This window comes from Argopecten irradians, chromosome 8, assembly GCF_041381155.1.
Source record: "Argopecten irradians isolate NY chromosome 8, Ai_NY, whole genome shotgun sequence".
Taxonomy (NCBI): Eukaryota; Metazoa; Mollusca; class Bivalvia; order Pectinida; family Pectinidae; genus Argopecten; species Argopecten irradians.
The window spans coordinates 43,552,850-43,571,382 of NC_091141.1; the positions used below are offsets into that span (position 1 = coordinate 43,552,850).

Here is an 18,533-nt window from a genome sequence, read left to right on the forward strand (position 1 = left end):
ATCCCTTTGCTACAGATAGGTAGTGGGTCTTTAAGACAGATCCCTTTGCTACAGATAGGTAGTGGGTCTTTAAGACAGATCCCTTTGCTACAGATAGGTAGTGGGTCTTTAAGACAGATCCCTTTGCTACAGATAGGTAGTGGGTCTTTAAGACAGATCCCTTTGTTACAGATAGGTAGTGGGTCTTTAAGACAGATCCCTTTGCTACAGATAGGTAGAGGGTCTTTAAGACAGATCCCTTTGCTACAGATAGGTAGTGGGTCTTTAAGACAGATCCCTTTGCTACAGATAGGTAGTGGGTCTTTAAGACAGATCCCTTTGTTACAGATAGGTAGTGGGTCTTTAAGACAGATCCCTTTGCTACAGATAGGTAGTGGGTCTTTAAGACAGATCCCTTTGCTACAGATAGGTAGAGGGTCTTTAAGACAGATCCCTTTGTTACAGATAGGTAGTGGGTCTTTAAGACAGATCCCTTTGTTACAGATAGGTAGTGGGTCTTTAAGACAGATCCCTTTGCTACAGATAGGTAGTGGGTCTTTAAGACAGATCCCTTAAGACAGATCCCTTTGTTACAGATAGGTAGTGGGTCTTTAAGACAGATCCCTTTGTTACAGATAGGTAGTGGGTCTTTAAGACAGATCCCTTTGTTACAGATAGGTAGTGGGTCTTTAAGACAGATCACTTTGTTACAGATAGGTAACAGATAGGTAGAGGGTCTATAAGACAGATTCCTTTGCTACAGATAGGTAGTGGGTCTTTAAGACAGATCCCTTTGTTACAGATAGGTAGTGGGTCTTTAAGACAGATCCCTTTGTTACAGATAGGTAGTGGGTCTTTAAGACAGATCCCTTTGCTACAGATAGGTAGTGGGTCTTTAAGACAGATCCCTTTGCTACAGATAGGTAGTGGGTCTTTAAGACAGATCCCTTTGTTACAGATAGGTAGAGGGTCTTTAAGACAGATCCCTTTGCTACAGATAGGTAGTGGGTCTTTAAGACAGATCCCTTTGCTACAGATAGGTAGTGGGTCTTTAAGACAGATCCCTTTGTTACAGATAGGTAGTGGGTCTTTAAGACAGATCCCTTTGTTACAGGTAGGTAGTGGGTCTTTAAGACAGATCCCTTTGTTACAGATAGGTAGTGGGTCTTTAAGACAGATCCCTTTGTTACAGATAGGTAGTGGGTCTTTAAGACAGATCCCTTTGTTACAGATAGGTAGTGGGTCTTTAAGACAGATCCCTTTGTTACAGATAGGTAGTGGGTCTTTAAGACAGATCCCTTTGTTACAGATAGGTAGTGGGTCTTTAAGACAGATCCCTTTGTTACAGAGTAGGTAGTGGGTCTTTAAGACAGATCCCTTTGTTACAGATAGGTAGTGGGTCTTTAAGACAGATCCCTTTGTTACAGATAGGTAGTGGGTCTTTAAGACAGATCCCTTTGCTACAGATAGGTAGTGGGTCTTTAAGACAGATCCCTTTGTTACAGATAGGTAGTGGGTCTTTAAGACAGATCCCTTTGTTACAGATAGGTAGAGGGGTCTTTAAGACAGATCCCTTTGCTACAGATAGGTAGTGGGTCTTTAAGACAGATCCCTTTGCTACAGATAGGTAGAGGGTCTTTAAGACAGATCCTTTGTTACAGATAGGTAGTGGGTCTTTAAGACAGATCCCTTTGCTACAGATAGGTAGTGGGTCTTTAAGACAGATCCCTTTGTTACAGATAGGTAGAGGGTCTTTAAGACAGATCCCTTTGTTACAGATAGGTAGAGGGTCTTTAAGACAGATCCCTTTGCTACAGATAGGTAGTGGGTCTTTAAGACAGATCCCTTTGTTACAGATAGGTAGTGGGTCTTTAAGACAGATCCCTTTGTTACAGATAGGTAGTGGGTCTTTAAGACAGATCCCTTTGTTACAGATAGGTAGAGGGTCTTTAAGACAGATCCCTTTGTTACAGATAGGTAGTGGGTCTTTAAGACAGATCCCTTTGTTACAGATAGGTAGTAGGGGTCTTTAAGACAGATCCCTTTGTTACAGATAGGTAGTGGGTCTTTAAGACAGATCCCTTTGTTACAGATAGGTAGTGGGTCTTTAAGACAGATCCCTTTGTTACAGATAGGTAGAGGGTCTTTAAGACAGATCCCTTTGTTACAGATAGGTAGTGGGTCTTTAAGACAGATCCCTTTGTTACAGATAGGTAGAGGGTCTTTAAGACAGATCCCTTTGTTACAGATAGGTAGAGGGTCTTTAAGACAGATCCCTTTGTACAGATAGGTAGTGGGTCTTTAAGACAGATCCCTTTGTTACAGTAGGTAGTGGGTCTTTAAGACAGATCCCTTTGTTACGGGTAGGTAGTGGGTCTTTAAGACAGATCCCTTTGTTAGGGGGTAGTGGGTCTATAAGACAGATCCCTTTGTTACAGATAGGTAGTGGGTCTTTAAGACAGATCCCTTTGTTACAGATAGGTAGTGGGTCTATAAGACAGATCCTTTGTTACAGTATAGGTAGTGGGTCTTTAAGACAGATCACTTTGTTACAGATATGTACTGGGTCTATAAGACAGATCCCTTTGTTTACAGATAGGTAATGGGTCTTTAAGACAGATCCCTTTGTTACAGATAGGTAGTGGGTCTTTACGACAGATCCTTTTGTTACAGATAGGTAGTGGGTCTTTAAGACAGATCCCTTTTTTACTTTCTGAGTAATAGTGGATTTGTTTATGGACATGACAGATAGACAGGTGATCAGAAGTGAAAAAAAAAAAGCACGCATCTGGGTACAGTATACTACCCCAACTCTTACCCGGTGTGAAACAGCATAATTGGTAGGTGTCAACATTAAGCCGATAGGTTCTGACTTCAGTTTGGTACAAATCTGCATAAAGTATTGATTACATATGAAGTCTGAAAGACGGAAAGAAAGTACAAGGAAATACTCAAACCAATCTAATCCAGGGATTAATGTACAAAGTTTAACACCTAGTGGCAAATTTAAAAGAATAGATTTGTTGAGAAGAAATGTTTCCGTAGTTACTGTAGAACCAGGCAAACAACTTTTGATTCATATACATCCGTTGGAATCACTGTTTCCAATTAGCCAATAACAATGGAGCTAGAGGGGTGTGGTGACCAAGTGGTTAAGATGGTCTAACATATTACCACAAGCCCTCCATTTCTGGGCCACGGTGACCAAGTGGTTAAGATGTCCTTTGTTACAGATAAATGGTAGTGACTGAAATTACTATTGTTATAATCCCTCCATTTCTTTGTTTACAGAATTGATTTAGATTATCTATATTACCCACAAGCCCTCCATTTCAATTGTACCACGGTGGCAAAGTGGTTAAGACAATCCCGACATATTACCACAGTAGCCCCTACATTTCTAGGGGGCCACGGTAAGCAAAGTGGGTTACAGATATTATAGATAGTCCCGACATATTTATATATGAATGTCCATATTTGTAGATCCACGGTAAGTATATACAGCAAGTGGTTAAGATGTACGATATTTTGTACAGATAGGTATTTCTGGGTCCTATGCATGTTCTTTTACAGATACCACACGTCCCTACTGGTTTATTACCGACAAGATGTTTTCTGTATGGTGGGCTAAATGGTATTTTTGAACAATATAGATTGTATTTAAGAAGATCCCTTTGCTACATATATATTTATATATTGTTATTCCGTATTACTGTCCCTATATAGTGGTTAGATGTCCAGACATTTATTTATATTGGTACCACGATACCCCAATGGTGTTTTTAAATTGTGTGTCTCAATTATGTGTATTATAGTAGTAGATAGTCATTTATACATGTAGCCTATCCCAATATATTTTATTGTATCCTCCCATTTGGGTCCTTTATGACATATCCCTTTGACAGATTTCAGAGGGTCCTTTAAATATACATCCATATGTAACTCCATATTGATCTTGCCATAAAAATGTTACAGATACGATGGGTATTTAAGTACCATTCTAAGGATATTTCATTGTAAACATATTTTACCTATATAGGAATGTATATCAATATGTATTTACATGCTTTGTATATTATAAGGTATGTCACCAGTATAATGATAAGGGATTGTACAAAAATGTTATGTATTTGTAGTGTACCTAGTATATTTACTGTCTTTGACATTCCCTTTTAAATTGTATTTAGGGGGTTGATACGTCATTCACCGGATACCAAATTTTGTACAGATTCTACGGTCTTATTTTATGGGAGAAGTTGTATCCTCTGTAAGGACAGATAGTGTAAACATTAAACCCTATCACAATCATGTTCATTTTCATATACATTTTTAATTTAAAAGTTTGTATAGTTGTGAATTCCATTTTTTTTGTATATAATAAATATTGATAGGTACCTTTAATGTTTGAGACAGATCTCTTTGTTATTTAGTCATTTTCAAAATTACCTGCAATTTAGCAAAAATTATTTTTTAATACTTTATTTCACATATAATATTTGTATTGTACACTTTTAGTACCAATAGATATTTTATTGAAGTTCTACCATTATGTACCTATATATATATAATTACTATTGTATTTATATTGTACCTATATATATTTACATATTGTATTTATACTGTACCTATATATATTTATATATTGTATTTATATTGTACCTGTATATATTTTTATCGCACCTCGGACAGAAATGTCCCGAAATGATTGGCGGAGAGCCGTCACGTGGTGACCCCCTAACACTTTATAGGGGGTCAGTAAATTTTATTATGGTGCAATATGGCGGCTGTCGCCATCGCTTCAAAATTTAAACACATTCTCTTCAACTAAATATACCACTTCATTACCGTAAAACTATATATTACTTGTTAATTTTTGTGTAAAAATAATTTTAATCGTTTTCATACTTCAAATTACATGAAATGCATTTTTTAAATTCGAGTTGCTTCCCCTACGCCAGTTTGAAAGTTGATGACGCGGCAAAAGTCAAACGTAGCAATATTTAAGCGTTTTCTAGACTGTGATTATAAACAAATGGAGGTGTTCGGACCCACAGATCAATCCTCACTCTACAACCAATTTATGGGCATAACTTTTCAGTGATTATCTCAGCAAGAATGCACAGATGATCAAGGAGATTATACTTAAGATGTTAGATGGATGTTTGTGTCACTCTTGTTTGTGATGCTTTCAATATACAGACAGTTTGGTGTGGTATTGAGGTAGGCCTACTGTGTACATAGGAATGTCAAACTTATTGTTGATTTATGAATTATTCAGTATTATTCTGCAGGTTCCTTATACAGTGTATTTGAAAATTCTTGAAATTAATAAATGAATAAATAAATGTATAGCCTACTGAAGTAGGCCAATTATTTTAAAAGTGTCGATTGTTTGTTATCATTCACCAGCATGATTCAAGTTTGATTTCAGATTCTTGACCAAACAAATACTATGAAATAGGAAACAAAGAATTAATGAAACAATTAAATGGTCCTCAATGAGATAAATTCGTTATATAGTCAGTTACTGACCCCCTATAAAGGCATAGAGGGTCAGTAAGAAGTATAGGAGGCTTGGGCTACGCCCTCGCCCCCTATAAATCTTACTGACCCTCTATGCCTTTATAGGGGGTCAGTAACTGACTATATAACTAATAATATATTGTATTTAACCCCTAGAGTGCCACAGAGCCTATTTATAGGCTCTATAATACTACCGTTGAGTGCCAAAGGGCCTTTTTTTAGGCTCTCTGAAATTCGACAGTTTAACAATAGCGATGACGTCATCTAACTATTCTGCAACGTCATTTTCGCGCTCCAGAAGATCGGCTCGACGGGAAAATGGCGACGTGATTGTTTGCTCCAAGGTTTCGACTTTTTTCACCTAGGAACAATGGCTTTATTTATCCACGGATTTTTACCAAATTTAGTATAACAATACGAAATTGTCTGCTCTCTCAGTTCATACTATTTGCTGAGTCTTTCGATGTTTCATTTTCAAAATTTCATTATTTTTGCACCGTTAAAACTCCATGACACTTTCTTTTTTTTTTACAAATAGCGTGAAAATGCTTGCTCATAGGACACGGTTTTCTAAAAAAACAATATAAATTAAAATTACTGATGTATGATCTGTAAGAGTAGATAATTTTTGGATGTTTGGCAACTTGTTTAGAATCAATGAATAAATAAAATCAGGTAGATCTATATTGCAAAATTGACCACGTGAAAAGACGTTTCAGCCGAAATTGAGCATAAGAAGTCTATTCGTAGCAGTAAAATACTTAAAATTCCAAGTGCATGTGCATTGGTGCCTGTCAGCCATGTTGTTTTCTCATTTGTCCTAAGTTACAATATGCATGTTCATAGGAAGCGGGAGATATAAATGAAAAGAAATCACCTCAAATACTTTCCGAGAATTACCTGTAGCGGTAAAAAGAATGCTTACGGACGGCTGAAGAACGACGGACAAAAGGCGATAATTATGTATATAAAATTTACGTTATATAATTTAATTTTAAGGGATTTATGCTTTATGCTTAAGAGCAACATAAAATGCACAGGTATTAACGCAATATATCAATATCATAAATATACGAGAACATTGATTGTCAGTTGCATTCTTATCTGTTGAGATAAGCACAGGCACAAAACATAAATACAAATGTATGCTTAGACAAATAGCTCTCGTTCGCTTGACTGTTAATAATTACCGACATATCAAATGTACGTCAATAAATATCGACATCACCAAAAATAAGTAACTAACAAATCAACTTTTGTCGATTGTAGGATATTTTTTCGCGGGCTTTTTGGTGTACTCGCGCGGCTGGCAATACTCTTCAGATTTGTCTCCGATTAATGTGAATAGCTAACACATATACATGCATACGATTTTATGCGGACTCGTCCGCCTTATTCATCTTTCTGAAAAAATAGATTTTGAAAATGCAGAAAGTCTGCACCGGGGAAAAAATTATATCATTTGTTCGAATTCCTATATCTTAAAATAAAGAAATATGTGAAAGTGAAGTTATCGATTACACCTACCTCGCTAGCCATTACGATACTATCCCTGTTTTGGGTACTTGGTTTGCTATGTTGCGGTTATATATACCACAGGCGTTAGGCTCTATAGGCATGTTTCTCTCTATTACATATATATATGTGACACAGTATTACCTTGTATAATATATATAAAGAGAGAGAGGGGGGAGAGAGGGAGAGAGAGAGAGAGAGAGAGAGAGAGAGAAATATCTATAGAGCCAAACCCCTGTGCTTATACCGTATCGCTGTACCATTCGCTCGTTCCCCCATCCACCGCTATCATTTATTTACCGAAAGGATATACAATGTATCTCGGTGGCTGACCGTCTGTTTTTCCTATATCATTCTTAGTTTTTTTTTATACATTTTAGAGTGATACAAATGTGCGAATACGGTACGTTCAAGGAATTTCCGTAGATTACATGTAAGACACATGTATACATGTACAGATGACGTCATGAAGAATAAATGTTGTTTGGTTTTCTGTTTGGAATAAAATGTGATTTGAGACGATACATTGGTTTTTATTTCAACGATTCATATAATTCTATTTAAAAACTTCTGTTAAAATATCTGAAAATAGACATATAGCACACGACCTTAAACGCTACAGCAACAGTTTCGGATCAAAAGTCTTTCCGCATTGTTAAATTTTCCTATATATTTTGTTTTATTTTCATTTTATCTTTGAATTTTTTTTTATCTCTTTATTAGTGGATTTTTTTCCAAATTCATCTATATGTTCAGCTCATTATATTTGCATAGTTCTCCAATATTTATTTTTTTAAGATATCATTAGTTTTGTGCTCAAAGCTGACATCTTCCTTTCCTTGTTATGCTAAACATGGCGATGAAGATGGTTTTTTTTGTTTATAAAATATGTTTTTTCTCAAAAGAATCAGTGACGAGAAACTATGCAAATATCATGAGCTGAAATAGTAGAAAATTTCCCATTAGTATGTCAAATTTGGTAAAGATTCATTTGGCTAGGAACTGTACACAAACATGTCCTTTTATCAGTTGTGCACAACAATATCCATTTTGTGACGAGAGGAATTCCAGGCTTGCCGTGATAATGACGTGACGTCGTCACTGGTTCTATTGTTCAATTGTTCTACGTCATATTTTTTTCAAATCACATTTTGATCGAAACACGGCTTGGCACTCTCTAAGAGGATTCCTGTGGCACTCAAAGGGTTAAACTGTACCTATATATTATACATTGTATTTATATTGTACCTATATATTATAAATACAATGTATAATATATATTGGTACAATACGAATACAATATATAAATATATATAGGTACAGTATAAATGCAATATATAAATATTTATCTCACCTCGGACCGAAATGTCCCCAAATGTTTGGTGGAGAGCCGTCACGTGGTGACCCCCTATCACTTTATAGGGGGTCAGTACATTTTGTTATGGTGCAATATGGCGACTCTCGTCCTCACTTCAAAATTTAAACACATTACCTTCAACTAAATATACCACTAAATTACCGTAAAACTATATATTACTTGTTGATTTTTGTGTAAAAATAATTTTAATCGTTTTAATACTTCAAATTAAATGAAATGCATTTTTTTAAATACGAGTTGCTTCCCCTACGCCAGTTTGAAAGTTGATGACGCGGCGAAAGTCAAACGCAGCAATATTCAAGCGTTTTCTAGACTGTGATTATAAACAAATGGAGGTGTTCGGACCCACAGATCAATCCTCACACTACAACCAATTTATCGGCATAACTTTTAAGTGATTATCTCAGCAAGAATGCACAGATGATCAAGGAGATTATACTTAAGATGTTAGATGGATGTTTGTGTCACTCTTGTTTGTGATGCTTTCAATATACAGCCGGTCTGTTGTCATATTGAAGTAGGCCTACTGTGCACATAGGAATGTCGAAATTATTGTTGATTTATGAATTATTCAGTAATATTCTGCAGGTTCCTTATACAGAAGATATTTGAAAATTCTTAAAAGAAATACACAGATAAATATATAGCCTAGGCCAATTATTTTAAAAGTGGCGATTGTTTGTTATCATTTGCGCCAGTATGATTTAAGTTTGATTTCAGATTCCTGACCAAACAAACAGGAAGCAAAGAATTAACAAAACAAATAAATGGTCCTCGATGCGATAAATTTGTTATATAGTCAGTTACTGACCCCTATAAAGGCATAGAGGGTCAGTAAGAAGTATAGGAGGCTCGATCAGGCTACGCCCTCGCCCCCTATAAATCTTACTGCTTTTATTGGGGGGTCAGTAACTGACTATATAACTAATAATATAGGTACAATATAAATACAATCTATAATATATTTAGCTAGTGGTTTTGAAGAATGCGTGCATGCATTACATGTTAATCATGTTTCCAAAATATGACTGTCATGGCGTCAATCACTGACAACGACGGCAACTATAGCAAAACATTGCATTTATTCTGTACCTATATATTTTTATATTGTATTTATTGTACATCTTTACCTGTAATTCTCTCTTACATTCCCATTAACACACATCTTAAAATTGACATTTTTTACTGAGCAGACTAAACTTCACAAGAATTTACACACTAGCCTTAAAGTTCTTCAAAAAAATTTACATTTACCTGCATTCTCTACAATGACTGTCACATGGACGTCTAAAGTAGCCTACATTATCATCATTAATCTTGAAGTTATTCACAAGGACTTACACTTACCTGCATTCTCTATAATGACTGTCACATGGACATCTAAAGTAGCCTACATTATCATCATCAGTCTTGAAGTTCTTCACAAGGACTTACACTTACCTGCATTCTCTATAATGGCTGTCACATGGACGTCTAAAGTAGCCTACATTATCATCATCAGTCTTGAAGTTCTTCACAAGGACTTACACTTACCTGCATTCTCTATAATGGCTGTCACATGGACGTCTAAAGTAGCCTACATTATCATCATTAATCTTGAAGTTATTCACAAGGACTTACACTTACCTGCATTCTCTACAATGACTGTCACATGGACGTCTAAAGTAGCCTACATTATCATCATCAGTCTTAAAGTTCTTCAAAAGGACTTACACTTACCTGCATTCTCTATAATGGCTGCCAAATGGATATGTCGGCCCAAGTTGGGAAAAGTTCTAGGTAGAGAGACGTTATGTCAAAATTTTAGTAAAACTTAGTAAAATATGAAATAGGTCAAGGGTCACATCAATATAAGGTTCAGTACTGCAGAGCTTTACACTATCCAATCACTTAAAACAAATGACCTTACAAATCTGAATCATGGAACGACCTGGGGTCAGGTCAGACACACTCAAACAAATGACCTTACACATCTGAATCATAAAATATTCAGGGGTCAGGTCAGACCGACTTTAAACAAATGACCTTACACATCTGAATCATAAAATATTCAGGGGTCAGGTCAGACCGACTTTAAACAAATGACCTTACACATCTGAATCATAACATGTTCAGAGGTCAGGTCAGACCGACTTTAAACAAATGACCTTACACATCTGAATCATAATATGTTCAGAGGTCAGGTCAGACCGACTTTAAACAAATGACCTTACACATCTGAATCATAAAATATTCAGGGGTCAGGTCAGACCGACTTTAAACAAATGACCTTACACATCTGAATCATAACATATTCAGGGGTCAGGTCAGACCGACTTTAAACAAATGACCTTACAAAACTGAATCATGGAACGACCAGGGGTCAGGTCAGACCTACTTTAACAAATGACCTTACACATCTGAATCATGGTATGTTCAGGGGTCTGGTTAAAATGACTATCTCTTTTACTAAACACAAAATCAAGAGAAAAAATAGATTTGGGATTTGTTTATACCTGTATCACACTGCCACTAGATCAGCCATTTGTTTGTCTATGATAATAGTCTGAGCTTTTTCAGTGCCTGTCCAGCAGGTTTCACTAAAATTACCAATGAGTTATATTATAGAGTATAAAAATTAATCAACTTATTGGTTGGCTGCTGAGTGTGATATATACCAGTACACACAGAGGAAACAATGTGGTATAGTATTCAAAGAACAGCATTATTAGGATAAAAAGGGCAGATCAGGGATTAGTGAACAAGAATAAACTAATATTTATTTTGATAACGACAGACTTACTTTGAACAGAACATAATCTGAACTCAATTTTTTTTTCTTTTATAGTTTTGTATCTATACATAATAGTTTGATAGTGTAAAGCCCACTCCATCTTGTCCCATATATTGACCTTCCCCATTGACCACCACAACCACCCATGCATATGCTATGTATGATAGCTTCCTGTTGTCACCATCACCCCTTACCAGAACTTTTTATCATCATCGAGATATGGGCGTGTCCTCGTGGTATCATCGGCACTGACCTGGGGGTCAAAAGTTCATTAAAGGTCACCAACCCATGCATTGCATAATCAAATATGTTCCACATGATACATTTGATATAAATAGGCTTTGAGAGACTATAACATTGGGATGTTATATGGTATGGTCGATCTGTAGTAGCTGGTGGCACAACAGCACAACCCAGACCGTTTCTCAGCTTATCAAGTAAGACATACCACCTGAATATGGACAACTTTTTATTTGATTAGGATGTTTCATCCCAAAAGAATTTTAATATGAATCCAAATTAATTAATGAAACTAGTAAACATGATGTTAAAGGGACAATTCGGGCTAAGAGAACATTTGCATATATATCTGAAACAAGCCAGTTCTAATGGACGTTAGATAGTTGGTTTTACTGTGATATGCCAGAAAAGCCCACTGTGGTGAAATGTGTACAAAATGTTTAAACTTATTCGCTATCCGCCATTACACATTGTGGTCAGACGTCATGTATGCCGAACTCTGACCCTTCTTAGTTGAATAACATGTGTCTAGAACTACTTAAATTGTTTTTTTAATTAGTGTGTTTACCGTATTATGTGGATACTGTCTAACAAACAATTTCATCTACTTCTCAGTGGTTATATATTGCACTTGTTATTGCTATACCATTTGAAATTTCAACAGTTTCAATTAAAATACTTCACAATGTCGTGTATTTTTTCAGTATTTCATGTTTATATGTAGAACAATACATTTATGTCATTTTTGCTTTGTGGTTATGTAACAGAATAAGACTCACTAAATTGTCCCTTTTACATTACTGGAGGAGCAGATAAGGTCGGTTTGTTGTGTCCCTTTAACATTACTGGAGGAGCAGATAAGGTCGGTTTGTTGTGTCCCTTTAACATTACTGGAGGAGCAGATAAGGTCAGTTTGTTGTGTCCCTTTAACATTACTGGAGGAGCAGATAAGGTCAGTTTGTTGTGTCCCTTTTACATTACTGGAGGAGCAGATAAGGTCGGTTTGTTGTGTCCCTTTAACATTACTGGAGGAGCAGATAAGGTCGGTTTGTTGTGTCCCTTTAACATTACTGGAGGAGCAGATAAGGTTAGTTTGTTGTGTCCCTTTAACATTACTGGAGGAGCAGATAAGGTCAGTTTGTTGTGTCCCTTTAACATTACTGGAGGAGCAGATAAGGTCAGTTTGTTGTGTCCCTTTAACATTACTGGAGGAGCAGATAAGGTCGGTTTGTTGTGTCCCTTTAACATTACTGGAGGAGCAGATAAGGTCGGTTTGTTGTGTCCCTTTAACATAACTGGAGGAGCAGATAAGGTCAGTTTGTTGTGTCCCTTTAACATAACTGGAGGAGCAGATAAGGTCGGTTTGTTGTGTCCCTTTAACATAACTGGAGGAGCAGATAAGGTCAGTTTTGTTGTGTCCCTTTAACATTACTGGAGGAGCAGATAAGGTCAGTTTGTTGTGTCCCTTTAACATTACTGGAGGAGCAGATAAGGTCAGTTTGTTGTGTCCCTTTAACATTACTAGAGGAGCAGATAAGGTTGGTTTGTTGTGTGCCTTTAACATTACTGGAGGAGCAGATAAGGTCGGTTTGTTGTGTCCCTTTAACATTACTGGAGGAGCAGATAAGGTCGGTTTGTTGTGTCCCTTTAACATTACTGGAGGAGCAGATAAGGTCGGTTTGTTGTGTCCCTTTAACATTACTGGAGGAGCAGATAAGGTCGGTTTGTTGTGTCCCTTTAACATTACTGGAGGAGCAGATAAGGTCAGTTTGTTGTGTCCCTTTTACATTACTGGAGGAGCAGATAAGGTCGGTTTGTTGTGTCCCTTTAACATTACTGGAGGAGCAGATAAGGTCGGTTTGTTGTGTCCCTTTAACATTACTAGAGGACCAGATAAGGTCGGTTTGTTGTGTCCCTTTAACATTACTGGAGGAGCAGATAAGGTCAGTTTGTTGTGTCCCTTTAACATTACTAGAGGAGCAGATAAGGTCAGTTTGTTGTGTCCCTTTAACATTACTGGAGGAGCAGATAAGGTCAGTTTGTTGTGTGCCTTTAACATTACTAGAGGAGCAGATAAGGTCGGTTTGTTGTGTCCCTTTAACATTACTGGAGGAGCAGATAAGGTCAGTTTGTTGTGTCCCTTTAACATTACTGGAGGAGCAGATAAGGTTGGTTTGTTGTGTCCCTTTAACATTACTGGAGGAGCAGATAAGGTCGGTTTGTTGTGTCCCTTTAACATTACTGGAGGAGCAGATAAGGTCGGTTTGTTGTGTCCCTTTAACATTACTAGAGGAGCAGATAAGGTTGGTTTGTTTTGTCCCTTTAACATTACTAGAGGAGCAGATAAGGTCAGTTTGTTGTGTCCCTTTAACATTACTAGAGGAGCAGATAAGGTTGGTTTGTTGTGTCCCTTTAACATTACTAGAGGAGCAGATAAGGTTGGTTTGTTTTGTCCCTTTAACATTACTAGAGGAGCAGATAAGGTCAGTTTGTTGTGTGCCTTTAACATTACTGGAGGAGCAGATAAGGTCGGTTTGTTGTGTCCCTTTAACATTACTGGAGGAGCAGATAAGGTCAGTTTGTTGTGTGCCTTTAACATTACTGGAGGAGCAGATAAGGTTGGTTTGTTGTGTCCCTTTAACATTACTGGAGGAGCAGATAAGGTCAGTTTGTTGTGTCCTTTAACATTACTGGAGGAGCAGATAAGGTTGGTTTGTTGTGTCCCTTTAACATTACTGGAGGAGCAGATAAGGTTGGTTTGTTTGTGTCCCTTTAACATTACTGGAGGAGCAGATAAGGTCGTTTGTTGTGTCCCTTTAACATTACTGGAGGAGCAGATAAGGTCGGTTTGTTGTGTCCCTTTAACATTACTGGAGGAGCAGATAAGGTCGCAGTTTGTTTGTTGTGTCCCTTTAACATTACTGGAGGAGCAGATAAGGTCAGTTTGTTGTGTCCCTTTAACATTACTGGAGGAGCAGATAAGGTTGGTTTGTTGTGTGCCTTTAACATTACTGGAGGAGCAGATAAGGTCGGTTTGTTGTGTCCCTTTTACATTACTGGAGGAGCAGATAAGGTCGGTTTGTTGTGTCCCTTTAACATTACTGGAGGAGCAGATAAGGTCAGTTTGTTGTGTGCCTTTAACATTACTAGAGGAGCAGATAAGGTTGGTTTGTTTTGTCCCTTTAACATTACTAGAGGAGCAGATAAGGTCAGTTTGTTGTGTGCCTTTAACATTACTGGAGGAGCAGATAAGGTTGGTTTGTTGTGTCCCTTTAACATTACTGGAGGAGCAGATAAGGTCAGTTTGTTGTGTGCCTTTAACATTACTGGAGGAGCAGATAAGGTTGGTTTGTTGTGTCCCTTTAACATTACTGGAGGAGCAGATAAGGTCGGTTTGTTGTGTCCCTTTAACATTACTGGAGGAGCAGATAAGGTCAGTTTGTTGTGTCCCTTTAACATTACTGGAGGAGCAGATAAGGTTGGTTTGTTGTGTCCCTTTAACATTACTGGAGGAGCAGATAAGGTCAGTTTGTTGTGTCCCTTTAACATTACTGGAGGAGCAGATAAGGTCAGTTTGTTGTGTCCCTTTAACATTACTGGAGGAGCAGATAAGGTCAGTTTGTTGTGTGCCTTTAACATTACTGGAGGAGCAGATAAGGTCGGTTTGTTGTGTCCCTTTAACATTACTGGAGGAGCAGATAAGGTCGGTTTGTTGTGTCCCTTTAACATTACTGGAGGAGCAGATAAGGTCGGTTTGTTGTGTCCCTTTAACATTACTGGAGGAGCAGATAAGGTCGGTTTGTTGTGTCCCTTTAACATTACTGGAGGAGCAGATAAGGTCAGTTTGTTGTGTCCCTTTAACATTACTGGAGGAGCAGATAAGGTCAGTTTGTTGTGTCCCTTTAACATTACTGGAGGAGCAGATAAGGTCAGTTTGTTGTGTCCCTTTAACATTACTGGAGGAGCAGATAAGGTCAGTTTGTTGTGTCCCTTTAACATTACTGGAGGAGCAGATAAGGTCAGTTTGTTGTGTCCCTTTAACATTACTGGAGGAGCAGATAAGGTCAGTTTGTTGTGTCCCTTTAACATTACTGGAGGAGCAGATAAGGTCGGTTTGTTGTGTGTCCCTTTAACATTACTGGAGGAGCAGATAAGGTCGGTTTGTTGTGTCCCTTTAACATTACTGGAGGAGCAGATAAGGTTGGTTTGTTGTGTCCCTTTAACATTACTAGAGGAGCAGATAAGGTCGGTTTGTTGTGTCCCTTTAACATTACTGGAGGAGCAGATAAGGTGGTTTGTTGTGTCCCTTTAACATTACTAGAGGAGCAGATAAGGTTGGTTTGTTGTGTCCCTTTAACATTACTGGAGGAGCAGATAAGGTTGGTTTGTTGTGTCCCTTTAACATTACTGGAGGAGCAGATAAGGTCGGTTTGTTGTGTCCCTTTAACATTACTGGAGGAGCAGATAAGGTCAGTTTGTTGTGTCCCTTTAACATTACTGGAGGAGCAGATAAGGTCAGTTTGTTGTGTCCCTTTAACATTACTGGAGGAGCAGATAAGGTTGGTTTGTTGTGTGCCTTTAACATTACTGGAGGAGCAGATAAGGTCAGTTTGTTGTGTCCCTTTAACATTACTGGAGGAGCAGATAAGGTCAGTTTGTTGTGTCCCTTTAACATTACTGGAGGAGCAGATAAGGTCGGTTTGTTGTGTCCCTTTAACATTACTGGAGGAGCAGATAAGGTCAGTTTGTTGTGTCCCTTTAACATTACTGGAGGAGCAGATAAGGTCAGTTTGTTGTGTCCCTTTAACATTACTGGAGGAGCAGATAAGGTTGGTTTGTTGTGTCCCTTTAACATTACTGGAGGAGCAGATAAGGTCAGTTTGTTGTGTCCCTTTAACATTACTGGAGGAGCAGATAAGGTCAGTTTGTTGTGTCCCTTTAACATTACTAGAGGAGCAGATAAGGTCAGTTTGTTGTGTCCCTTTAACATTACTGGAGGAGCAGATAAGGTCAGTTTTTTGTGTGTCCCTTTAACATTACTGGAGGAGCAGATAAGGTCGGTTTGTTGTGTCCCTTTAACATTACTGGAGGAGCAGATAAGGTCAGTTTGTTGTGTGCCTTTAACATTACTAGAGGAGCAGATAAGGTTGGTTTGTTGTGTCCCTTTAACATTACTAGAGGAGCAGATAAGGTCAGTTTGTTGTGTGCCTTTAACATTACTGGAGGAGCAGATAAGGTTGTTTGTTGTGTCCCTTTAACATTACTAGAGGAGCAGATAAGGTCAGTTTGTTTTGTCCCTTTATCATTACTGGAGGAGCAGATAAGGTCAGTTTTGTTGTGTCCCTTTAACATTACTGGAGGAGCAGATAAGGTCGGTTTGTTGTGTCCCTTTAACATTACTGGAGGAGCAGATAAGGTCAGTTTGTTGTGTCCCTTTAACATTACTGGAGGAGCAGATAAGGTTGGTTTGTTGTGTCCCTTTAACATTACTGGAGGAGCAGATAAGGTCAGTTTGTTGTGTGCCTTTAACATTACTGGAGGAGCAGATAAGGTCAGTTTGTTGTGTCCCTTTAACATTACTGGAGGAGCAGATAAGGTTGGTTTGTTGTGTGCCTTTAACATTACTGGAGGAGCAGATAAGGTCGGTTTGTTGTGTCCCTTTAACATTACTGGAGGAGCAGATAAGGTCAGTTTGTTGTGTCCCTTTAACATTACTGGAGGAGCAGATAAGGTCGGTTTGTTGTGTCCCTTTAACATTACTGGAGGAGCAGATAAGGTCGGTTTGTTGTGTCCCTTTAACATTACTGGAGGAGCAGATAAGGTCAGTTTGTTGTGTCCCTTTAACATTACTGGAGGAGCAGATAAGGTCAGTTTGTTGTGTCCCTTTAACATTACTGGAGGAGCAGATAAGGTCAGTTTGTTGTGTCCCTTTAACATTACTGGAGGAGCAGATAAGGTTGGTTTGTTGTGTGCCTTTAACATTACTGGAGGAGCAGATAAGGTCGGTTTGTTGTGTCCCTTTAACATTACTGGAGGAGCAGATAAGGTCGGTTTGTTGTGTCCCTTTAACATTACTGGAGGAGCAGATAAGGTCGGTTTGTTGTGTCCCTTTAACATTACTAGAGGAGCAGATAAGGTTGGTTTGTTTTGTCCCTTTAACATTACTAGAGGAGCAGATAAGGTCAGTTTGTTGTGTCCCTTTAACATTACTAGAGGAGCAGATAAGGTTGGTTTGTTGTGTCCCTTTAACATTAATAGAGGAGCAGATAAGGTCGGTTTGTTGCGTCCCTTTAACATTACTGGAGGAGCATATAAGGTCAGTTTGTTGTGTCCCTTTAACATTACTGGAGGAGCAGATAAGGTTGGTTTGTTGTGTCCCTTTAACATTACTGGAGGAGCAGATAAGGTCAGTTTGTTGTGTCCCTTTAACATTACTGGAGGAGCAGATAAGGTTAGTTTGTTGTGTCCCTTTAACATTACTGGAGGAGCAGATAAGGTCGGTTTGTTGCGTTATATACAGTCTCTCAAAACTTATTTGTCATATTACAGCAGTGCATGCAGCTTTTAAAACATTCAATTCCAGATATTTCAAATACACTGTACATTATACAGATATACTTATTTTCTCAAACTCATAATAACTTGAAGACCATGCTGAAGCTAATATATTCAAAAATTATGGATACCTCGAATAATTTTCATGGCCACATGACTCTGAGCTAACAAAGTTGGACTGTATTAGATATATACAAATATATGTGTATATATACATGTGTATAAATAGAACATTAGATCACAATTTTCCAGTTATATGCTTATTTCTGTAAATCTATTTATTCATCATATACCGCAGTAGTTATCAAAATGTTAAAAAATCTATTATAAATGATATGTGAAAACTTGTTCTTAAAGAAAATAAAAGAAATCATTTATTTGTGATAGATTTTCAAAACTGCATGCCAATCACTCACAGAACACCTGCAGTATACACCAAAATATCCCACCATCTACTTTCTACAGACACACAAAAGCAATACTGCTCCCCTGCATACATTTATTTAGCAATAAAGCCAGAAATATAAGCCCATCCCCATGATAAAGCATGCAGCAGATCAGAAAAAAACT

The 18,533-nt window shown here is 37.7% G+C and overlaps 1 protein-coding gene across 1 annotated transcript in view; it reads right to left on the reverse strand.

Annotated features, from left to right (window-relative positions):
- Positions 1-18,533, reverse strand: part of LOC138329923 (endoplasmic reticulum-Golgi intermediate compartment protein 2-like) — a 96,659-nt gene that overhangs the window by 20,762 nt on the left and 57,364 nt on the right. The window contains 3 exon segments of the mRNA XM_069277207.1: positions 2,798-2,815; positions 2,817-2,869; positions 11,363-11,421. Of these exon segments, the coding sequence (XP_069133308.1) occupies positions 2,798-2,815; positions 2,817-2,869; positions 11,363-11,421 (130 nt within the window).